This window comes from Ostrinia furnacalis, unplaced genomic scaffold, assembly GCF_004193835.3.
Source record: "Ostrinia furnacalis isolate ACB-3 unplaced genomic scaffold, ASM419383v2 OfSCF0710, whole genome shotgun sequence".
Classification (NCBI taxonomy): Eukaryota; Metazoa; Arthropoda; class Insecta; order Lepidoptera; family Crambidae; genus Ostrinia; species Ostrinia furnacalis.
Window position 1 is genome coordinate 1,687,826 of NW_021130949.1, and position 25,736 is coordinate 1,713,561.

At 35.2% G+C, this 25,736-nt stretch overlaps 2 protein-coding genes across 8 annotated transcripts in view; one reads left to right on the forward strand and one right to left on the reverse strand.

Annotated features, from left to right (window-relative positions):
* LOC114349769 (sphingomyelin phosphodiesterase) overlaps positions 1-18,425 on the reverse strand; it is a 31,374-nt gene extending 12,949 nt beyond the window's left edge. For all 4 annotated transcript variants that reach the window (XR_003655655.1, XM_028300274.1, XM_028300275.1 and 1 more), the window contains exons 1-8: positions 18,130-18,425; positions 3,220-3,306; positions 2,556-3,040; positions 2,243-2,474; positions 1,904-2,064; positions 1,550-1,722; positions 975-1,169; positions 101-354 (exon numbers count right to left, since the gene is read on the reverse strand). Coding sequence is in view for 3 of the 4 variants with exons in the window: in XM_028300274.1 (XP_028156075.1) it covers positions 101-354; positions 975-1,169; positions 1,550-1,722; positions 1,904-2,064; positions 2,243-2,474; positions 2,556-3,040; positions 3,220-3,283 (1,564 nt within the window). In the remaining variant the exon portion in view is untranslated. The remainder of the gene's footprint in view (positions 1-100; positions 355-974; positions 1,170-1,549; positions 1,723-1,903; positions 2,065-2,242; positions 2,475-2,555; positions 3,041-3,219; positions 3,307-18,129) is intronic.
* On the forward strand, positions 1,124-25,376 carry LOC114349776 (uncharacterized). Of its 4 annotated transcripts, none has more exons than XM_028300286.1 (5): positions 1,124-1,193; positions 22,136-23,201; positions 23,286-23,486; positions 23,583-23,702; positions 24,226-25,376. In XM_028300286.1, the coding sequence occupies exons 2-5, from the start codon at positions 22,175-22,177 to the stop codon at positions 24,453-24,455; spliced, it is 1,578 nt and encodes a 525-aa protein (XP_028156087.1). In that variant the 5' UTR covers positions 1,124-1,193; positions 22,136-22,174; the 3' UTR covers positions 24,456-25,376. The 4 variants fall into 4 exon arrangements, with proteins under 4 accessions (XP_028156087.1, XP_028156085.1, XP_028156084.1 ...); XM_028300284.1 differs by lacking the exon at positions 1,124-1,193 and adding an exon at positions 10,756-10,922; XM_028300283.1 differs by lacking the exon at positions 1,124-1,193 and adding an exon at positions 18,599-18,710.
* Positions 25,377-25,736: the final 360 nt, after the last annotated feature.

Here is a 25,736-nt window from a genome sequence, read left to right on the forward strand (position 1 = left end):
AACGGAATTATAAATTACATATTAATAATGCGTGTTCAAGATCTTGATTTATAATAAAACAATAAGAGTTAAACATTCACTGGAATATTTTCAAACTCACCAAGATCATTAGGGTCGTAGAATACCTCGAATTCGTCGAAATGAGTGTGTCCAAAGAACTGAGCAGTAATCGTTGCTTCATAACGATTGATGATAGCGTAGTAGTTCCGACTCCAAACCTTCAAGCAGTCCGAGTGACCTGGAGGAATGTGTCCGATAATGTGAACTTTTTCACCGCTGAATTCAGCTGTCTGAAGTTCGTAAATCAACCACTGCAATTCGGTGGCGGGATCTGTGCTGTTCATTAGTAACCACCTGAAACAAGGCATGAAAGTATTTTACCTATAGCTTAATGTAGACATTCCATTTCATTATTAGTAAACTCCCAGAAGTAAGCATTTAGTTCGCGAAGCATTGTTCTCTTTACTTAGGTACATTTCTATTGTGACTAAGTACAGACATCCCACGAACTAATCGCCTTATCGTAATCGTTTTTGAAGAAAACACCAATTCCCATTGTTCAGCATTGAACAATGAAAGATTTTGATTATTCTCACGAACGTAATTTTGAAATTGCTAGATTAAACGTATCTGAATGTGACGGAACATTATTTTTCTAAGCAGTAAATTAGCATTAAGAGTTATCACGCCACTTGCTTTTTAACAATTGTAAAAATTGTTACGCATCAAATCAGCATGGAGAGCAATCAAGCCACTTAATTTTAATTAAATTTTTCACTAAATTTAATCCATTACAGCATAGCCTACAGTTTAAGTTATCCCCAATAAGCACTGCACATGAATTTCGGTACAATAACTTTGTAGGGCGAAGTGGGCACTAATTAATATGTAGGAATGTCGTGATTTCGTTATGATAGTAACCTTTTCGATGTTACACCTAACCATATGTCAAATTTAACATAACAAGGTCTCACCAATTCTTATTGTTGCAGTAGTTCATGTTGAGCGAAATGATGCGGAAGCCAGGCCTCACGAGCACGGAGTAGAATGCGCCTCTCCGGACCGTCTGGGAGACCCCGGCGGGCAACCATCGCCTCCACTGTGCGTCCAGCTCGTCATACAACCACGCGATGTTCTGATCTGGGGATGAGATGTACGGCGGTGGAAAGCTGGAAAGTGACAATAGAATGCAGGTATTTAGAAAATAACTTTTCATAGAACAATCAACCGTATCATAATTAGTACTTATTACAATTTGCGCTTATATTATACTTCATGTAGAGTCGCGTCTTTGATTTCCTTTGTATCCAACAAAACATGCGGCTAATTAACTGCATACTCTATTAATTGATTGAAATTCATAGGACTAGTATCAACCATAGAACGAGTATTTTTATGAGTCATGTAAAGATCCTCGTACCTCCACGTCACAATACCTATTGTGGAAATTAACTACGAGTATGACAGTAGGATGTCCACAATTATGTACTTCGACATTCATTGGAACAGATATAAATGATTACATTAAAATTGTAATATAATTGCTCACCTATTTACTGGAGATGACTCGTGATTGCCCAGTGCTGGAAAAATTGGGACGCCCGGAAACATATCCGACATCTGAGCCACTGTTTCTTGTAAAACTTTCAGGTTCTCCTCTTTTGTTTGGTTCCAAACATCATGTGGAGGCAGATCACCAGTCCAAAGAATGTAATCTATGTCCTGTAATAATAAAGATAATTATTGAGTTAATTAACAAGTAGCAGATACCAATTAGTGCTATTGAAGTTGAAAGCGTGCATTTGAAATGAGTAATTAGTCTCTTGATTCCCAGCTACGTTTTGATAGGAAGTTAGACATACAGTCGGTAATTGTTTACGGATGTTAGGCAACGAAAACTCACGGTATGTGTGTCAGCGATATGTTTCAACATATGGTCGATGGTCCTCTTCGGCGTGTCACACTTGCGGTAGTCTCCCCAGCGGCCGGCGCCGCTGCTCGGGGTCTTGACGGGCCCACTGGACGCTCGACAACATAGAGGCTCGTTGCATTCTGCATTAGCACCTATAGACATATCCAAATGATAACAAAATATCTAAAGATTATCAAAATTATTGGAAACTGCACCTCAACTCTACAAACGCTCAAGTTTTGGATTAAGGACATTATTCCTGAACGTCATATGTTCTACAGGTATTAATGCAGTCTCTCGTAGTTTATTTTAATTAATCGTAATCCTTACCTTCAGCATAATAGGGATCAAAGTGTGTATCTGATATCTGAAGAACTTTAAAAGTCTGCTCTGTATTTAGTGGAACGTCTAGTGTTCTTAAAGCAGGCTTCGGCACAGGCGGGAAAGCCACCTCCCACTCGTGGTACGGGTTGTACACGTCACCGCACGCGTCGCCGATTACAAAACTACAGATTTCATTGGGGCCTATTGATATTCTTTTCAAGACATAAACCACCTCACTCTGAAATAAGATAAAACTGATTAGTATATTAGAAAATGATCATTATATGATATCCATTAAAGAAATCCTAAAAATACTTACGCCAAACAATCTCGTGACACCCTCACAAACTCTCACAGATTGAATATTCAAGGAAACACAGAATTGATATATCATTTTGGTAATCTCTTCCTTGCTCTTTCCAAGTTGAATATAGTGCTGCAAAAGACCAGCACCAGCTTTGCATGCAGTGCATGATACTTTGGACATCACAGAATGTTCTACTTCATAATATACTTGTTTTAAATTTAATAGTTTTAGTGCCTTCTCTACGAATAGTGGAAGGTTAGTGCTCTTATCGTTATCCCACAATAATCGTGAGTAATTTCTTTTCAAAGTGGTCATGTGAGCAAGTAGTTCAGTCTCGCTGGCAGATGGCGGCAACTTATGTGTAAAGTTAGACGGTTTGAAAGATGGTACTTCGTGCATGTGTTGACCAGGCGTTGTCCAGTCCCAATTGTCTTGGGGTGGTCGCCATTTTACTACAGGCCTAAGTTTTCTACCTTGTTGTAAAAATATTGGGCTACCTGAAAGGCAAAATCGCAATTGTATTATTTCAAAGTGTAAACACTTACATTTTCCATTTCAAAGTGTACTTTTAAACGATGCAATTATAACTTGCTCTCCCACTACTTTGAGATAATGCTAACGGTTAGTGAGAAGTCAGTTATTGAGTTAACCATAGACAAAATTTCCAAAAACTCACCTAATATCGTCGTAAATATAGTAATGGTTATTAATTCTAAGAGCCATAGTGATCTTATAATCATAACTTAGTATGAAGAAGAAATATCTGAAACAAAATAAAAACATATACTAACGGTCAATTAGATATTATTATTTAAAGTTATCAAATGGAGCAATGGTGGCGTGACTATTGGATCGACGTTTGACCTTCCCTCGTGTATAATCCTGTTGTTTTCCTTATTTTGTGAGATAAGTAGAGACGTCGACATGCATTATTTGTAATTGAATTGTAGGTAAAGCGCAACGCAATTACTCAAAGACCAGGTTGTTTACCATCCTAATTTAGTTTTATTACTCTATGCATTTATAAAGATCTACTCAAAACGCTTGTCGAGAAAGTTGTTATCGATCCTTACGTAAAGAGGTTTGAATTAACGACACTCATTCTTATAATAAATTGACCTCCATCAAGAACTCTATAAATGTTCAGTTAATCCATCGTGAACATACCGTAAAAATTTTGGTAATTTTCTATTAAGCTTTCCAATCTTGGTAGAGCTCATTCTAAAGTACGTAAAATCACAGTGAAAGTAGGTTATATGGATTATGGACGAAGCACGACCTATTATTATTTTTATGACGCCTATATTTTAAATGTGACAATACTTATTTTGTAACATTCTTCACGTCTTAGCAGTAAAACTCAAAAATCCATAAAAATCATAAATGCACTTGCATGAGTTGGACAAATATTAAATTCATGCGGTTGTATAGAAAGTTTTTGGAAAGTTCCAATGATTATAGTATTATTAAAATTCCTAAATCTCTGAATTTTTATCCTTTTACTTCCATTAAAAGGTCATCATTATAAACAGATAATAAAATTAATTCCATATTTTTTATAATATAATAATTTCTACTTAATGTTACCGTTTTTTCACATCATAAATTCATATTATTCTTAATCCTATTGAAATGCTGATACCGAAGTTATCAATTTATGAATATTAAGATTGTTGGCAATCTTTAATTAATCATAATTATCTTACAAAAACTTTTTCAGTAGCTTGCAGCTGTTATCAAGACAGTATCGCACCCACCACACACAACATAATCGAATCCACCTGTTATGTGGCTACCGTTGCGTTGATCTGGTTTTAGTTCTACCCGTAATATTTTCGACCGCTTTAGATCGTTAAGTCATATTAATGCAACAGTCATTCTGTTTGTTATTGGTTTTTAAAATATCAAAGACCTTAGAATTAATCCTCAGGTAGGTAGGTACTTAGATTTTCTAGTAAGATTCAAACATTGCAGTGTAACTAAATTAGGTACTCTACAAAATAAAGTTCAAGTTTTTAATTCACTAGCTACGTAGGTATCCTAAACATGTCTGAAATAACTTTCTGATTTTTTATACCCACTGGAAAGTGAAAGAATAGGTTTGAACGACTTGCAAACTCTATGTGCACTGGACACACCCCTGTTCTCTCTCGGTTCGTACACAATGGTCCAGCTGTTGCTTTTGTGCAAGTCAACATACATAACATCTGTATCATGATGAAACGGTGATGTGATATATGAGTCAGCGGATTTTACTGTCGGCTGTAGTACGCGGACGTGGGGTCGGCACTTTCTCTGCGCTTCATTGACTTTGTTGGAAAGTGACGGTGGTGTATCGCACACAACGCGCACAAACTGCACTTAAACGCTTGTTACTAGGTACGTATTCTGGCGTGGAGCCATCCTTTTAACCATCTACGCTCTCTGTGTACCTACATCTTCTACTCTGTCCCTGGACCTTGGTTGTCTGAAAGAATAGATTTCTAATACTGTCTGAACTATGCTGTTCCTACTTGTTTGTTTGATGAAATCTAGTAGGTATTCTTGTAATACTCCCTTGAAGTCCTCTTCTTTTATTTTGTATTTGAAATCAATTAAGCTATAAATGGAACGGTCTATTCCACTTTGATCACCTGGCTTTGATGACCCAGGTGATCAAAGTCCACTTCCAGCGACAATTTAGTGTCCTTTGATCACCCACGGATATGATGCTCTGGGTGATCAAAGTGGACTCCAGTTAAATTATTATTTTAGTGTCCTTTGATCACCTACATACAAATCACACCTCATCTTATACTTAATGTACGGACAAACATTGTTTAGGTAAGTAACGCTTTAAAATATTTCATGCTGTAAAAAAAATGTCTATATTAAGAAAATTTTTGTACTTACAACAATTGGACATGACGTGTCTATTCAAAGGAGGTGTGATTTGTATGTAGGTGATCAAAGGACACTAAAATAATAATTTAACTGAAGTCCACTTTGATCACCCAGGGCATTATATCGATGGGTGATCAAAGGACACTAAATTGTCGCTGGAAGTGGACTTTGATCACCTGGGTCATCAAAGCCAGGTGATCAAAGTGGAATAGACCAATGGAACGACTTCATTCATACGATTTATTTCATAATACTGAAGTAATAATTTATGTTAACTATCTAAAACCAATATTTACATGGCTTAATTACCACTGTGTTAATTAATCTTGTACACGGAAGTAACTAGCTTCGTTACAAATGTAGGTAGGTTCACTTATTATAAGTAAAGTAACAGGAGTAACTGAAACTTCAGCTTCTGTGCTGAAAATATGTATTTTGTGTTTGATAAAGTTTATTTCTAAATTGGGCAACAAACAATACGTTAAATACTTTGCGCTCATATGCATTACAACAATAACGATTGTTACGTTGCCACAATCCATTACTACTTTGATCATCTGTGGAATTCGACTTAACTGCCTATGTAAACAATTGCCAACGAACAATTGTCCATGGGAAACGTCCCATACCATAACTGTGACTACAGCATATTCGTACAAATATTAAATTCTTGCGCTCATAATTTCTATGAAATCTTAACTGTAAAAATGTTTACATTGAATTGTTTGGCTACTGCGAATATCTTTTTATTCTTAAAATAACTCCGATGCAAACATAACACGAAATAAAATAAAAAATATTTCTGGTTTCCTTTCTTTTGATCCGATTTTAAAAACTGACTAGTCTATACTGGCACTTTAGTAGTTGCGGCGATAAGTTTTGAATTCCAGGAATAGCGATACGACACAAAGCTTTTTTCTGATGTATTGAAATCTTCATACAAATACAAATACAAATACAAATACAAATATTTTATTTATGCAAACACACCGTTTACGCATACACCTTCAAATACAATTGGTAACAATAAAATCGTTCATGAATGGTTACTGTCACACAGTCACTCACTATCTTATGCTAATTATATTTTTAAGTATTAGGTAGTTGAAATTTTAAATTCTTTCCAAGTTGCATAAGTTATGGACACTCGTACTGTAAATATACAGTCTTATCAGCACATTAGACTAAGTATTCCTACATTTTAGCTAAAAAATTGCATCTATAAAAAAACTACTAAGTAAGATACACCAGAGTTTAGCTTTATGTTATCGCCAGAACACGTGTTAGATAAGTACCTAAGAAATGTTTGTTTATCTGTGTAAGCAATAAAACTGTTACATTATATTCAAAATCATACAGTAGGTGCTTACATATTAACTGTAATGATTGTTATTCTTGCTCCTTGCCAAAATCGTAAGTTACTAGGCTGAATAAGTGTATTATTAGGTACCCGTATAGTTATCACGCTCTCTATTATAAAAATGTAAAATATCTATTTTATAGGTAGGATCCTGGTGCCTGCACCATGAGTTTAAAAATATAATCTAATCTATGTATGTATAAACAAAAAGTGAAATTTCAGAAACATTCACACATTTTCCTGGCACATTTTTCGTTATGTAAGACTTGCTAAAAGTAAAACTGGCATTGAAACTATACAAGCAGAATTTCTAAGTGTATCATTTGAGTAAACTACTTGTTTAGATTTCAAACTAGAAAAAATTATTCAAAACTAGCTTTCCGCCCGCGGCTTCGCCCGCGTGGAATTTTGTCTGTCACAGAAAAACTTTATCGCGCGCGTCCCTGTTTCAAAAACCGGGATAAAAACTATCCTATGTTCTTTCCCGGGACTCAAACTATCTCTATGCCAAATTTCATCAAAATCGGTTGCGAGGTTTAAGCGGGAAAGCGTAACAGACAGACAGACAGACAGACAGACAGAGTTACTTTCGCATTTATAATATTAGTTGGGATTGAAAAGTGCACTTAGTCTTAAGGCTTATTTGAATATTTTGGCTATCGGTAACGGTAAATTATCCTATCCTAGGTGTTTTCATCGATTTTCATAACAATAGAGCCAATCATTTGTTGAGTATACAATGTGGTACCAGATAAATCCTATCTCCACTTTCCATCAGGAGAGCATTTACATTTACATTGCGCGCTGTGCAGCCAAGTCTGCATTATATCTACTGCTGTAGTTGCATATTTACATAATTTCTTAGATGTAGGAGGCGGGCCGTTAAATTGTTGCTGTCTCTACCTTATCATTATGTTTCTACTGTGTTTCGATGAGTATTATTTATAATGCTATTCTTCATTTGCTTTGTTTGAGAAACTATAAAAAATATTTTTTTAAGGTATTGTGATGGAACCTTCATAAATTAATATCCCCATCCCTAAATCCTGCTCTACGTGTATTAAAATCCATATTAGTAAAACACTTGCACATAAATTCAATATAAAACGATATTTACATTAATACGTAAGAATGAGCTCATGTAGAGGCGTAAGAGTTGCGATGACTTGAAGCGAATATATCTATAGGCCACTAGCTCTATCTCTAATGACTTATAGGGAGGGAGGGACTTCGGGGTGGGTTACTATTGCTTGTTTATTTGAGAACCTTAGGTATCTCAATACAGCTGGCAAGGCAAAAATCTATAATAACTACACTAACAGTAAGTGCTGGCACGTGCCTTCCACGTCAATGCTCGAAGGATTATACGTTTGCGTGACTTTCGTCAGAGGCCTTCTAAAGACCAGATATGTCTCATCGACTTTCACTTACCGTAGCATTTCTCTATATCCTCGTAATTTCACTAACCTCGATATCAGATAGTGATGTCATTATTATTGATTACATGTCTAACTAAAAACACAATTGTTACTTAGTCATCAATTGGGCAAGGGACATCTAAATAAAATATTTCTTCACGATTCTCCGCCGTTAACACCAAACACATACATATGAGTGCATTAACAGTGCCTTGCCTAATGATTTTGAAATGCTACTGAATGTCGTTGCTTTTTCGTCCCAAGACTAGATTTCTATCACGCACCTTCCAACTAAAGTGGCAGAACTTGTTTGCTAGTAGTGGTTGATATGGAGAAAAACCTGGCTTGTACCGCTATCGCATACAATGTGCTTGCGCAAAAGTATTCGTATAGTTCGCGCCAATCGATTTTAGCAATCTTGCAAACAAACATGGCCGACTAACATTGACACCGATTGTCTGTGCCTCTAGACATGTGCATATTAATTATCACATGGAATAGATTTGACATTGTTCAGTTCAAACTACCTTTCAGTATGTAATAATGATGTATCTTGTATTGTACATATTAAAAAATATTGGCGTGGAATGTAGTAGCTACCTCACGTTCTGACTTCGGAATCTCTAGATCAAGGGTAAAATAATTGCATGTGATAATCATCGCATTATACATTGAGCCACGATTGCTTCATGTAGGCACATTTCAAACTTTAACTTGAATATGTTTCTTTGTTAAATATACATTTCTGTGGATAGTTATTCATCTAGTCAACGTATTTCCATTTAACCGTAACAATTAAGTGCATATTACATATTACCCTAAGGCCTTCTATAACTGTTATGATTATGTAACCGCATATCCGCTATTGACTAGTATAATTGAAGTCAATAATTGCCTAGCTGCAGCTCTGCGTACACTATGTAGAACAAATTGCACTATTACATAAATTAAATAGGAGCATAGTCAGACTCAATATTTTTACCACTGATCCATGGATCCAATAGTGTAACAAAAAAGTGGTTGTAATTCTCAATACAAATAAAAAGGATAATTATGTTTATTATACTAGGCTTAAATCTTAATATGTAGCTGCCGTTATTTATTTCACTTTCGTTTCGTTTTTCGAAATAATACTGTTATATTGTTCTGTGTACCTACTACTGTATGATTTTCAGTTACTGTGATTATGGGTGTGCTAATGGTAAAAAACGCCTTTAGTACTTTATTACGATCTGCTAGAGTGCTACTGGTCCAACCGTCAGACTGCTATTGAACTGAATCTAAATTGCGTAAATAGTAGAGTTTCTGTACACATTTATATTAACAGTCGCCCTCTTTGTTAAGTAATGCCTGCTTCACTATAAGCACTTCATTCATAAGTACCAAGAAATGAACAAAGGTCGCCTTGGTCATTTTATATTTAGGGCCGTGACTTTGTTGCATCAATCGTGTTTCGTTAAGTCACACAACTTCAAATGCACAAATCGACAAAATGGTGGGTGAATGACCAGCCGCCCATTCACAAAGAGATGAAAGATTGCGATGGCAGACCATGCCTTTTACTTTCTGGATGAGGGTCCTTGCCCGCATCCAGACACCCTTAACACATACTTTCATTTAGTTCATCGAACTTACTTTCACCTCAATTGTACTCATGCTCTCTTTGGAATGCACTGCCGTCATATTTCATAATGTCCCACGTGTATACGGACGCGTAGAAAGAAATAAAAATCTACATATTCATTGTTACGCAAATTATTTCTATTGTTGTAAAACAAACCATATTTTTTCAGCCTTTGTATACCCTGGTGTATTTTAGGGAGAAGAGCCTTCATTCCGTACAAGTAAAAGTTAGAAGCATCTTGTTTCTTTAGCTCAGGAAAAATTAAATAAAATAAAAATTGTTAATTTCGGATAAATTTAAATTATCCGAAATTAACAATTTGAGTTAAACAAAAATTGACTTAATCTTAGTTTAATAAAATCTTGGTTGAAAGAAAATCGCGGCGACGGACCATCATGGAAAAGAACTAAAGTAGAAGTTTTACTGGTTTTACCTACAAAAACAATGCAGTTCGGTAGAGTCTTCGACCGTATGTTCACTATGTATACTATGGCAGCTGACCGTAATGCAAATGTAAATTCCTAATACAATATTCTCGTAGATTGTGATGACTACCTGTCTGTGTATTCATTTAGTGAAATGCGTTTGTTAATCGCACACGCTAAACTCTTGTTGCGTACAATAGATAATATCTTACTTTCAATCATTAATTAATATGAGACTTAAGAAATGACGTACGAATAGAAAATATAGTATAATACTAATTGGGATTCTCGTTCTCACAATTCATCTCTACATACGTTCATTCATTCATTGATTGATATTATTTTCAGTGATAAAATCGTATCTTTACGTTTTCATTAAACAAAAAATTACAAAATTATCAACATAAAATTAATATAACAAAAACTGATTAAGTGTATTTTTTATCGTTCTACGCTGGTGACTGTAATTAAATTATGTTATAGTGAAGCTGGTCACCCAAAGTGCGAAGATTTTTCTCATTTGCTATTCAGTGGTCGAGTGTCGCACTGCCCGATCTATCTATAGTGGCGTATAAATAGTGTGGGTTGCCGGCCTGGACGCCGTGGAAACGTGTTCTAACCATGTAAATACTAAAGTGTTATTATAAAGGAAATTTTTCACACGCTAAGGTAAGAAATGCCAACGTAACGCTTCCGTGTTTTCAATGAAACTGGAGCTACAAACACGTACAATGACTAGGTAATACCTTCATTGTGCTAGATCAAGATTTTTACTTATGACAAAACCTCTACCGCATTCACCACTGTTTCTGTCAATGCAGTTCGTTATCACATTAATAAATAAATAGTAGAGAAACGTGCACGTTATGTCTTACACATTTGTTTGTTCCCGCCCATTTTCAATTTTCTCAACATTGGATTCTAATGACAGAATCAATATGAGTAATAAAAAAAAATGAGAAATCTTCAAATATTGTAAAACTAAAAGAGTGTGAAATAGTAATTTACCTTACAAACGTCCGTTTATGTTGTTCGTCGTCTTTCAAATGATAAAAAAACNAACAACACTTTTTAATTTGGTAACAGAAAGAGCAATTTTTTGAATTAACTCCCGCGCAATTCCAAAGCTAATAAAATCAAACTTCGATTGACCCAAGTGGCCTGCTGCTGATATAGTAGGTATGTTGATGACTTTATATAGTACACACGCTCATAATATACGATATGTTGTTATTGAAATCATGAACTTTATCTAATAAGTAAAACATAATACTTTATAGGTCAAACACATATTATAACGCAACTGTCAAGAATAAGTGGAACTACTTTAATCTTAACAAATACACGTCATCAATACAAGAACTACAAATGAATAGAGAGGTAGGTATATCATATTCATAATATTCAATGTCACTTTCATTCAAATTCTTTAGTGAAGCATCCTGTATTTATTGTTATCTGATATTTTTTTCAAAGGTAAACAAGTCAGAAAAACCTTCATCATCTATCTTGCATACGCAATACTACCCACATAATATTATTATGCATGAATCGGAGGAATCCTAGAAATCTGTAACTTGACTGTTTGTTACAGCTCAAATGCTAAATCCTATATGTAAGCCCCTTTATGTCGAGAAAAAAAAATGTTATAAACTATGTCATGGCGTTTTGTTTTCAGCATATTTTTGGTCCGTTATGTTTAGCAATATAGGACAACAAAGTAGGTATATTTAGGCTGAATTGCACCACCAACCAAAAAATAACCCGTGAATTTTGTATGGAGTTTGTTACAGTCAAAGTAAAATGGTGCAACCCAGCCTTACGTGATTAATCTATATATATAAAAATGAAACCCGTTTCGCGTTGTCACGGCATCACGTGTGAACGGCTGAACCGATTTCGATAATTCTTTTTTTAAATGTTTGTGGAAGTCCAAGGATGGTTCTTACGGAAAAAAATATTAAGAAAATCTCTACGCTAAGGCGGTACGAAGTTCGCCGGGTCAGCTAGTCTGTTATGAAAATCGAGAATCAATTTAAATCACAAATCCTACATCGCAGAGCATTGTCTCCTTTGTTTGTCACTTTAAAGTGAAGTAAAGGGTGAATCATCAGGATGTGGCAGGCAAGTTCAAACTCACTTCGAGGGGCCATTACCAATGCTGTAAACTATCGCACACGCACAATGCATGCAAAATTATTGAACCGCACATTGCTGGCACGGTTTCACTTGCTTCCAATCGCCATTTTTAGACAAATATAAACTGTAAACGCTTCTCGAATTCAGAAATGCGTTCTGAAACTCGTACCAAAATAGGAACGCTAGCACTCACGTAGTGTTAAATCGAAAGTGCATCCAATTTTTTTTATTAATTAACCTTATCTATGTGTCATTTTTAATCTTTTACATTTTACATTGATCTGTGTTTTTTATAATGTCCTTTGTTCTGATTTATTAATTTATAACGATTTGTTAGAAACTAATTTAATTACATAGTTTTGTAAGTACGCCATACCATATTAATATTCTGTGACCATTACTAGCCGAACTCAAAAAGTGAGAATGTACTTTTCTGAAATGCGTCTCTACATTAGGTACATACAGCGTGTTATGTATCTACTTGTTGTTAACAAGTTAACTGATTTAACTTAAATAGTATTTTATTTCAATCACATGATTTTGTGGGATAATTAAACCAATCCGTTCGTTATTTTATTAATTAATCTATTTATCTAGCCTATTCTTTGCCATTGTTAAGACGTCACACAGCCTAGTGATTAAAGTTTATTGTAGTTTCGTTAAACAACTACAATACTTCTTATATTAGGTATCCTGTAAACTGAATTAATTGACACGGTTATGGTGATTTAAAAACGATTGATCAAGTAATTGAACACAAAAAAACAACGTTAGAAAACGTGTTTAAACAAATCGGTAGTAGGAGGTATATAAAGTTGAGCTGTTAATACTTATTTAACAAACAAGCTGTTATTTAAGTATAAATATTGATTAACATAATTATTATCATCATATTATCTATATTATTGTTAAAATAATGTACACAATTGCAGGCAAGTGAATGATAAGTTATTCATTTCTACTGCTAAGGTTGAATTCTTTCTTATATTTTTAGCGCCGATTCCACCATCCGTGCTATTGTTGTATAACCTTTGCCGATGACTACCTACAGTCACTTATAAAAGGTGTTACCTGTTTTGCAAAAGACACAAGCATATAAAAAAGATTACCTGTTTTACAGAAACGTATCTAACCTAACCAATCTTTAAGTAGTCGTATTATTAGGGAACTTACATTTTCGAACGTTTTGAGCTTTTTTAAATTTGTATCCCATTTTTTATCTTATTTATTTTATAACTTAATTCATTAGTCAGTATGTGTGTAAACCTGTAATAATTTAAAATATAATGTTTACAAATTGAAATAAGTAGGCAGTTAGTCTTATTCTAATTAGGGAAAAGCATCTGCTACTGTATTATTTGAAAATAATAAAGCGTAAGTAGTATAATGGTTAATACGCCTACTTCAATTTAAACTATCTAAATGTAAATTACGTTTTTACATCGTTAAGTGCCGATGCCGAACCATATTTGGTTCTAACCCGGAAATCGACAAATAAATCAGAATACAAATTAACCAGCTAGGAAAATTACTATGATAATAATATCGCTAAAATATTCGTTTTAGCGATATTCAACAACTCCTCAGTTTTCTATCTCTGGAAGGCAAAGACAGTGGAGTTTCATCTGTAGGAGATAGATTGTCACGAACAATTAACAGATGCGCAGATGTAGGTCAATTTTATTAACTGCCAACTGGAGGTCGAAAGCGTAGAAAATGTATCGTAACTGCATTTATAAAATAATTCGGTGACAGTTTGAAAGAAAATCATTTCGGTCCGTAATACGTCGTAATTAAAAAAATACGCGCTAGATATAACTTTAAGATAATCCTATTGAATAAAATAAATTAAAAAATCAAGGATTTTTGTAAAACTCTAGCTCTCCTTGAAGTAATTTAAAATTAATTTGTGGTTCGAACTTTGCTCCTTGTAAATCTGGTTCAATATACACCTAGATAATATGAATTAAAAATTAATTTTGAATTAATTTATCGATTTCCTACATCTATTTGTGATCATTAAAATAAAATAAATTTGATTTTGTGGTTTTTCCAAAATCATGTTTTTTACTAATTATCTAGCTCAAGCGCATTTATAAAATGCTAACAATTAAAAATAGGTATAGATAAGTAGTATTCGAAATAAATAATTTTATTTGCTTTAGAAACAAAGAATGTCTATTACAGCATGAGTAATTAATGGTTAAATGGAGCGCTACCGCCACCTCGTCACCCATCGCATCGGTCATCAACAACTATTAGTTCTTGACCTACAACACTCGGCACGCTTTCATTTTGCTCACGGTGACGTAACTTATCGACTCTTCTTTGGGAAGCCATAACTTCAAATCGTCTGATAGTGTCATGATTATACAATAACAAATAAAGATTGCAGGTAGGCAACATTTTTACTACATGTAATATGAAAATAAACAAGTAATTAAAACGTGAGTCCCACAATCCCTGCATTCCCCCTAAACTTTGGTTTGAATAGAGTTCGAATACGAGCTTATTTCTGTGTAATACCTAGTCTAGTACCTCTACTGCACTCTACATTGAATAAAAGTCAAACTGACAATATTATACTGAATATTTTTTCTACCGAAGTACCTATCTACCTACAGAGAGAATTAAATTTCCTGCTACACAGTAAAAATAATTTATTTACGACTAAGTATAAATTATTGTCTCTACCTGTTTATTACTTTTCATAGGATTGAAATTAAACAATTGTCGTTTGTTTTCAGGCATATTTAAAAAATCTTAACAAAGCTATTAATATGCAGCCAGAGTATGTAATTATTGTGTGTTTAATTGAAATTTACAGCTGTTTGATTCGCGTATGTCAAGATTAATTGCAAATAACTCGCAGTCATAAAACTTATGCGATACTATCACCAATTACTTTTTCAGTTGAGCTTAAGATTTCTATATCAACTTTCAAGTGTGTTCAGATCAGACTTTGTGACCCGATTTCATAACGAATAAGATAAAGCATTGAATATATAGTGGTGCTTTTGAACAAAGAATAAATATAATCATATTATTGCAACTAGAACGGCCATTGATATGCCGTGTTGGTACAGATAACGCATGAAATCAAATCATGGATTCTATCCACATCGAATCTGGCCGTTAACCTCATTTGGGTGCCAGAAAGAAAGTAGCTGCTAACAATAAAGGTTGACATGAATCGACGCCAATGGCCATCTATTTGACGCAACTCTCCGGTGTCCAAACGTGTTTTAAAGATTAATTTTATTTACCCACATAATCTTACTTACGGAGCTAACATAAGATTATAGAAACGTGTTACACGTGTATTATTGATGTATTTTCTTTTCTTTAAATACTTATTAGCAATTACCTACATCTCACGAGCAGAGACATGTTGTAATTCAACAATGTAAGATACCTCAAAGTTCAATGTCTACGTATTTTTAGTGATCATTTTAGTTAATATCAAGATTTAATTGCACTGATAAGCATATGCTTTAGAAATCAAAGTCACATGATGAGTCAAAATCAATCTCTCCAAACGAGCTCAAGTCGTAGCAGCATTACAAAGATATATTTACAAACAATAGTAATCTATTTCAGGAATCATCTGTAGCCTACCTAATCACTTTCAGACATCACACACCAGCCAAATGCTGGTTATAGCAAAATCACACTTATTACAAGTACATTAGACAACTTGATGTGCCATGGACAAGTATTTTGCTCTACATTGCATAAAACTGTTCCTAAATCATTCAGACGCAATACAATACTCATAGGTACTTCTATTAAATTGCGTATATACCTAGTAGAGTCATTATAACAATTAATGTTTAATTTCGCTGCTAAACTTTCATGCGACAAGCATTGAAATACTCAATATTAAATATTTTTATTTAGTAAAAACTCCACAGTTTTTACTAAATAAAATTGCCACCAATGAAACCCCATTTTATTTCCTAAACTTTGAATGAAAGTTACGCATTAACTAAAATGAGCCACCAAGTAAGCTAGCATTGCACAGTTACCATTTATTTTTGCATAAAGGGAGACGTTATAGTAATAGGTCAATTTACTTACAAAATTTTGACTTTATGTTAATTTTTTAGAAAATTTGCTTCTAAAACTGTTTAATTTTTATAAAATCAGAAAATAAACATTTCTTCGAAACTAAGCAGAAACAACTACTAGTTTCTTCCCAAATATCTAACGATTGAATTCTTAAAACATGGATGTCGTCCGCATCTAAGGCAATATTACACACTGTGCATTGGCGAGTGAAATTATAAATCTAAAACAGATAGAAAACACCTTATTGTACATACACCACACAAATCAAGAAAAGGAAGAAATACATAAGAGATACAATCTAGACGGACTTATGGTTATGAAGCGATTTCTACCAGACAACCAAAGAGGACGGTTGTCTTAAAATAAAGAGTTAATTCTACAGATAATTAAATAAATTGGCATTGACATTAGTGTATTACTTGATTTATCAATATAAACGCCTAGTTTCTAGCTCTGGCATGCAGTTGACGCAGTGCTCACTATTCAAGCGAAGCCGTATGAATATACGCTATGTAAATCCGATGTCCAACACATGTCTTTGAAAGATTTTACATTCGATCACTAGCTATCCATTCATTTAGTAGCGACAATAAGGACCGAGTAGAGTGAGAGTCATTATTAATTAATAACCCCGGAAGTTTAGTCACTTTAGGCGTGTATACGTAGAATTATTAGTGACCTAGATGCATATAATAATGGTCTCTATCCATTAGCAGGTCCTTATCCGACCCAATTACGACTGAATTAATAATTACTTTACATATTTATCTAGTTAATAACTCTCCTGTAAGCTTATTTATTGGCAAATATAATAATAAATTTTATAGTTATTAACTTAGAAACTGGTTAGAAAAAATATTGCGGTGTATTACTTTCTCAAAAAGAGCGCTTGCGATCAATATCGTGTTGACACAAAATAATTCAATTATCTGCTTAGATGATTATACTTTTAATTTCTTATGAAACGTAAACTTTCCTGAGTAACGTTTTTTCATTACGTTCACCGTTTTGTAATACCACGTGTTCACTCGTCAGAACAATAAAGTTAAAGAATTCATAAAGCTTCAGAATGTGTGCGAAATTTTCAATTCATTCACAAAAGCAGTAGGTACCTCTGTAGAATGTATGTTGATAGCTGCAAGTGTGCAGTCACTTTTAATTTGTTTGCAAACGTAGTCAGTCATCATGACATAAAGTTGGGTTACCAATTAATTTGAATTGCGGCGAAAGTTACCGCGTTTTCATAACTTTAATGGTTGTGTTGTATAATAATGGTCATGCTGATGCTGTATGTGTTTGTCAGTTTGGTACTTCACAAGTTTTCCTTGACTCCAATGTCCATAATATTCATGTCTGCACAAGATTTTTTAAGATATTTCCAATGTAGCGTCATTGCAAAATAAGATTGTCACAAAATTGCGACCTACAAAGTGGCTGGACTAACAGTCAGCCACTTGGCGATCAAATGTCGTTGCGATGAGAAGTAGCACACCTGACTTTCTGACCTACACAACTTTTAACGACAATACGATATTTATTTACAAATACATAGTTGGTCAACTTGTAAACACCGTTATATTCTTATCTGGACCTTTGCATGACAGTTGAACACTTGAACTTTAACAATCAAAAGTTATTGTTATTTTTATTTATATCAATTTCTCACCTCAACAAAACAGAAGTGATCAGTTCCTCATGAAGTCGATCCAAAGGTGAAGAGAACGCGCGTCGATTAGTGTGCGAACAATAACATTTCACTCGTTTTCGTGCAGAACAAACAAAAACGTCGCATTCACATACTAATTATTTTCGAGAGAAACTGCGCGATGTACGTTGCTACGAGCATACAGATCGCTGTGTGCCAGAACACTGAGGTGTGTGCTCGGTACGAGCCGCAACACGAAGCGAATGAGGCGAGGAGGTGGGCGACTGGCAAGTGACCACAACCGCACGCGGCGCGCGCAGTGAGAGTTGTGTCGCCTGGCTCGCCGCCTGCTGACTGTCGGCCGTCTGCCGAGGCCCATACGGCGAGAGTCCCGGGATCCGCGAGATGCACCTTGCACATGCACTCCCATCGCGAGCTGTCAGCCGCCGCGGCCCGGAGCGCTCTCGCGCCGCGCACCCGCACGACTTTTTGCCGCAACGCGCTACCCGCAGAGGGAACTTCTGTCTGTTCTAAACTTTATTGCGAGACAGATAAATTTCAAGATTTTCTTGCAATGAATAAAACTTCTTGCTTTAATTGTGGTAGGTGAAATAAGTTGTAACTTAACAAAACGTTGCTCATCAATGTCACTCCAAACCGTCCAGACTTTTACGATCTAGTATGCGTACGTATGCGGAGGTAGAGTTACTTAATCGGCTGGTTTCAGTTTTGACGAAAGTTTCGGCTGAAACTTTTATACGGGAAGAAAAACTAAATTAATTCAAGCTTTTTATTTATTTTTAACTAGCTTCCGCCCGCGGCTTCGCCCGCGTGAAATTAGTTTTTGTCAATCCTGGTCCCTTATGTCTAAGAGACTCTTACAGGGGCCAGACTCGACACTCGCGAGCAGGCCACGTACAGTGGTCTCTGTAGTTTAAATCTAGATTTACCTAGGCAGATAGTTAATTGTCCTATAGAAAGCCCAAGTTTCAGCTTCAATTCCATCAATGAAAGCTAAGTGGAACATGAATTAATGTAATTATTTTAAATATTTTTAAACCTTGTAAGATACTTTCTTGTCGGCTTAGACCGGTTTTAAATTGCGCTACTTTACATGAGGGTGCTGGACGAACAGATGTTCGTTCGGTTGCCATCGTAAAAACGTGTCACTCTTGGCTGAGCACGGGCCTGGTGGCTCTCCATACACCACCAACCCCATGCATTTCTCTCACACCATTACACCTCACTTTGTATATTCCATCCTTTTCATACAATGGTACGCTATTCAGGGTGCTGGTGTTGGTGCAAAGTTGTTTAGACGTTGTCCACGGCAACGGTAGTACGATACACGACACGCGGGGGCAAAGCAACCAGACGTGCACGAAAGCTTCCACTCGACAATACAGTTTTACTTATTTTTTTACATTCAATATTCAGTGTTAAAAACAAGTGAGTGAACAAACAAATAAAATGTAAGTAAAGTTACATGACTAGTTAAAATTAAGCGCTGTGCTAATTCGGATTAACAGCTGATCAATCTTGTTACAATCAGTGCTTAAGCCTTAAACGTTGTCCCATTTATTTTTATAGAAAAAAGACAAATTAGTGCCCTCTCGGCGGCAATAAATAGATTCGTAGTCGATTTCATAAGCTTAACAACTCGTTTTACTGTTTATTAAACTGACTCTACCCTTTTTAAGTAACTTCCACCAACTACCTCTATAAGTAAGAAACCACATACTTATGTATACATGGCAGATGTGAAGATTAACTAGACATAACATGACAAATAGATCTCAAAATAAAATTCTGAATTCATTCCAATCGAATCACATCACTCTAGCTAGATTATAAATATGCTACGAGCTATGAGTCTTTCTTCACGTGTACTGCTACCCAGTTTTTTGCTTCTGCCCGTAACTTTGCCCGTAACGTGTATTTCGTTCGCCACGGATTTCGTGGGTTATTTTTATGCTATATCCATTATTTTTCTAAAATAAAGAAGGCTTTCAACATCTGCCACTAAATTACCGCCAAAATTCGTCCAGCCAGTCGCGACCGTTTCGGAGATTATACGAATCAAATAGATGGGCAAACCATACTCAAAACATTTTTTTTTACTATTCTTCTTTCTATTTCAATGTTACATATACAGGGTGGAATTTTGTAATGCCACCTGGAAGGAAAGTACTCTTAATACTGTAGATAGAAAATTTTACTCAAAGGAAACATTCCTTAATTTAGGAAAATAATAGTCCAGTCATTTAAGCTTAAATTAGGTAAGAATCTCGGAATTAGAGATACCCAGCTGTAAAAACTACTCGACGGATTTTAACGAAACTTGGTACAATTATTCTTCATACACCTGGGCAGGTTATAGTATACTTGGGAATTCCCACGGGAATAGGAATTAGCGGGAAAATCCTTATGTATGAAAAATCTAAACGCTTAACGGAAGTTAGGCGCTTGAAATTTGGCATGTAGGTACCTTAGTAAACTCAAAGCTTAGTTACAACAAGGAATTCCCGAAATTCCCACAGGAATTAGCGGGAAAATCCTTTTGTATGAAAAATCTAAACCGCTTAAGTAGACCTGAAGTGATGCAGTGACCGCGCGCTCTCCGCCCTCTATCTCGAAAACGGTTCACCGTATAAAAAAAGTTTTTAAACAAAATTTGTAGAGAATTTAGTATTCTACAATATTGATAATAAATACAAATAGCAAAAAACCCATAGGAAATGAGATATTTCCAAAAAAAGCGCAAAAAACCGATTTTTGTGACCTTTGACCTTGAAATTTAATAGTTGCTTACACCCTACCATATGTAGGTTTTGAGACAACTTTTAGGGTGTCAATATACAAGTATTTACAGACTTACAGCTGGGTATCTCGAATTCCGAGGTGAACTTACTATAATGACTGGACTAACAAATTGAAATGCATTCAAAGATTTTCTAAAATAATATATATGTTACGGCTAAAGATAGATGTGAACATAAACTTAAGATTAGCCGGCTAAACTTAAGTTTATCTTCGACGAGGTGTAAATGTTAGTTTCTTCTATCTTTAGCCGGCTAAACTTAAGTGTAACCGCAGGCCCTTGGCTAAAAATGTAGAAGGAAATGGAAAAGGAAACAATGTAATAATGTGTCAAAATAGTAATATTTTGACATGAAAACTTTATTTAAAAATAATCACTTTCATTACACATACTTTTATGTACCTATGTAGGTATTTAAAATTACAATTATTACAATAACAAAATATTAATTACTTTAAACAATATCTAGGTACCTAATCATTAAAATAAAATAATAAGGAACCATTTGGTCATTACAGAATCTTCTTTAGGTAGGTATTTAATATTACAAAATAAAACAAAATAAAACTTCTTCAGTGTTAATTACTTAAATCAATATCTAGTCACAATTGTTAAATAATATGGAGCTATTCGTTGTCTCCCCACCGCCCCCTCAAGCCCTCCGCCGGCCTGGCGCGCCCATCGAATACATTTTTATCCGTATCGTTTTGGCTGATGTGCACATTAGCCGGCTAAAGATGGAAAATCACGACGCAAACTAACATGTTATCGAACTTTAGCTGCTTCTCGAAGCTATACTTAAGTTTAGCCGGCTAATCTTAAGTTTATGTTCACACCTATCTTTAGCCGTAACATATACGTAGGTACGTATACGTAGATTAAAAACAATTGATTACGATGAAATATGAATGCTGATTAATTGATTCTATTTTTAAAAATACAATGGTAACAAATATTTACTTACATACCTATAAGCTTATAGAGCTTCTGTAGCAACTTTAAGTAGAAGATAGTAGTGCTTTTTTGAAGCCATTTTAAAATAACGGTTCGAGGTAATGGGGTAAATAATACCCGTAACAAATTACGAGGGAGGATCGCTTGCCAATTAATTACAGCATTTGAACCCCTTTTAAGTAATGTTACACTATCAAGACCGGGTGGACATCATAAGGATTCAATTTAATTGCTTTTTATGTTTTGTTGCAGGTATTAAAATAGTAAATATGCTAAGACTCCATCAACATAATGACTTTATCGCAGGATAGCGGTGACCGCTTTGTAACGAAGACTGAAATTACAGACAGTTCGAACTGGAATTCGCTTTACTGTTCACACCTGTGGTCGAACAGCAATCTGAGAAAAGCTATCCTGACAGCACCATATCCAGATAACAGAGTTATCAAATATTGTTACACGTGCAAAGGAAAGATACGAAAATATGATATTAAGTCTTCTGAAGATAATTTTATTCCAAATATTCATTCTACTCCAAACGGAAAGGTAGAGTCGAGACATAACGAATCAACGTCAAGTTATACGCCAGAGAACTCCTTCAGTGTTATATCACAAGATCTACCGTCGAGCAGTATACCTTTAAAAGACATTTCCACTAATGTGGATAGTAACCAATGCATTCCAACTATATCTCGTCAAATTGATTCCAGTTTTCGCCAAAAATATACTTCCTATGAAATGCGTCCTAATGAAATTAATCAACGCAGACTGAGAAAGAGCCTCAAAGGGATCGGGTGTATTGTAAATTTAGCACTGAACGATAGCCCTGTAAAGAAACGAACTCAAATACAGGCTTGCTCAATAAGTGTGATGATTGTGGCAATTGTAGTAATTAGTTTTGTTTTGGTAAATTTTACAAGTCCTAATTTTACACGTGCAACGAGTGTAGCAAGTACAATTGTAGTGCCAACTAATAATATAATAGATTCCAATGAAACGTCATCAGCAATCACCAATATTTACGCAAATCCAACCCTCCGAACAGATGTTACAATAAAAGAAGTAAGTACAACTATGGAACCCCTAACTACATCTACGGTCAATAATTCACTTGTTTCCAATATAATAAACAAAATACGAAAAAATGTCAGAACTTTCCCAAAGGAAACAAAAAAAGAAACTCGCATACCAAAAGATATCATCAATAGAGATTTATCGCAAAGGTTTTGCTCGTGCCAAACAGATGAAGTTTGTATGCTAGATGAAAACAGTGGAACGTCGATTTGCCGAAAAGCCGTTGATATCGACGACCCTACAGGTAATCATGCATTTCATATTTTTAGTTCTTCCGTAATGAATCATATTATTGTTTGATAGCGCTATAAAATATAACTTATTTCAGGTTGTGGCGGATTATGTGCATTGGAAACGGAAGCCTGCCAGTTGGTGGATAGAGCTCGTGGAGTACGTGTCTGCAGGCTGCTGACGCTGGTGACTTGTTCACCTCAAGAGTGGCGCTGCAGGAATGGGCTGTGCGTGCGAGCTGAACATCGCTGCGACGGCACTATTCAGTGTTATGATCGCTCTGATGAAATGCACTGCGGTAAGATTCTTGATCTTTTATTGATTAAATTTAAAAATTAAGATACTGTAGTTACAAATTAATGGTCGTAATTTTAGACAAACCTTTTTATTTCAGACTGCGACTTAACAAAACAATTCAGATGCGGCCATTCCATATCCTGTTTTTCTAATACGAAACTATGTGATGGTTATATCGATTGCTGGGATGGATTCGATGAATTGAACTGTACTGCAGGTATGTTACACTTTAATTACATTATTGTTTAAATTTTAAATAAGAATGAGTTAAAATAATACTTTTGATTTGATAACCACTTAACTTTTGACACACAAAGTACCTATAATGGAATGTAAATCGCACTTATACCGTTCAGCAGCTCACGAAACTGGGTTATGAATGTGCTCACTCAGACCTAACGGGGCTTCCTATAGCCACTTCCTCCTTATTGGAAAACCACTTTAGCACAAAAATTATACTTCTCCACAAACATTTATTGCACGGCGTGAATTCAAGTTGTCCATGCATTATGTATGGCTTTATAAAACACAATCATACCTATGTTTAATGGTCATATCCCTCAAGAATTCAAGATGTTCGACTGTTTTACGCTTGCGTGCGTGTGAAAACAATAATAAAGCATCGCATGCTAGTTCACTCTGACATTGATTTACTACCGATACACGAATTCTGATCGCTTTTGTGTTTTACCTTGACACTGTTATTGTGCGGCCAAGTGCATTTAATTTTATTGTTTCAGAGTGTCCCCAGGATCAGTTTACGTGTACGGACGGCCAGTGTATTATGTCCTCGAGGTTTTGTGACAGCCTGGCTGATTGTGAGGATGGCAGCGACGAGCCGCAAGGGTGCGACGGAGAGTGCGGTGCGCACGAGATGCGCTGCGCCAACCGCCGCTGCGTGCCCAACGCGGCGCGCTGCGACGGTCGCGACAACTGCGGCGACGCCAGCGATGAACTGCATTGTTCCTAGCACTGTTTCAGAGTACAAAATTAACACAACGCTACCTGATTATAAAAAAATACTGTATTGCATAGTTTTTAGTGTATCAGAATCAGACGACTGCACATCAAGATACACTGCATGTGTGGTGTTATTAGTGATATTGCAACAAAAATGTATAGCCCGATATGCTGTCGACTGTGAACTTATTTAATTCCTATTTAATTATTATATTTTGCTCTGTTTGATTGCATACCTTACCTATTTAGAGATATTTTTTCTTTAGAAATAAAAAAATGTAGGCAGTATATTTTAATGAAGCACGAGTCATACCTACTCGTGTACCTTTCTTATAACTTTTGGAGTCATTCGTTAGATTGCTAGGTGCCATTTCAAAATTCGCCATAGTCCAAAGAATGTTAACCTAAGCTACGTACCTACCTACTGGTTTTTTTTTTGTAATTCTTATCTAAAGTAAATATTGCCTCTTAGGATATTAGAGGAATTAAGGAATGCCTATGGTTGATACAAATATTTTAAAAATTCAAAAAACAATAAAGTAGTGGCATCCGCAAATCTCATCACGATTTAGTGAGCTACGCCCGAGAATCGAACCTAGGATACCCGGGCACTCTTAACTTTTTGTCTAAGTAGGCACCTACCTACATATCTAACTAATTGAAATAATTTAATTACGATGATTCTCGATTGCTTTGAGTAATAGTAATGTTAACTGTATGCTAAATACTTACTTAAAGCAAAGTTTTGTGTTTTTGAATATTGTTTAAGCCAGAATACCGATTATTTAATAGGTAATAAATAAAATCCTTTTTTGTTTAAGTGATGATTTCTTGAAAGTTACTGGGTACACAAAGTACCTACTTACCTACTTCCATTTACCTATGTATTATTTACCCTTGGACTTAGATCTCTCAACAAAAATTATTATCACCTATAAAATGTTTTAAAATACTATATTTTTTATTTATTTTCAACTACCTACCCAACTTACTTATTTAAATTAATACATTTTAAGTCCCGAATTTTAGCCAAAATGATTATGTATGAACAAATAAATATGAATAAATAAATATCTTTGGACAATTTCACACAGCGCTATCTAGCCCCAAAGTAAGCAAATTAATATGCTTGTGTCAGTGTTAGGGGTGCTAGCAAATCGGTATACTACATGACGTATACTTTTTTTTAAATACATCATAAATACATAGTAGGACCCAGACCCGTCACAGAAATTAAAATTCATCATTTCAAGTTCTGCCCGGCCGGAAATCGAACCCGGGACCTCTCGCC

Bases quoted from the DNA above. Each gene is read 5' to 3' on its own strand.
- LOC114349776 (XM_028300286.1), top strand. From the start codon at position 22,175: ATGACTTTATCGCAGGATAGCGGTGACCGCTTTGTAACGAAGACTGAA. The intron at 23,487-23,582 runs GTAAGATTCTTG...TTTTTATTTCAG, and splicing joins CTCTGATGAAATGCACTGCG to ACTGCGACTTAACAAAACAA. The intron at 23,703-24,225 runs GTATGTTACACT...TTATTGTTTCAG, and splicing joins TGAATTGAACTGTACTGCAG to AGTGTCCCCAGGATCAGTTT.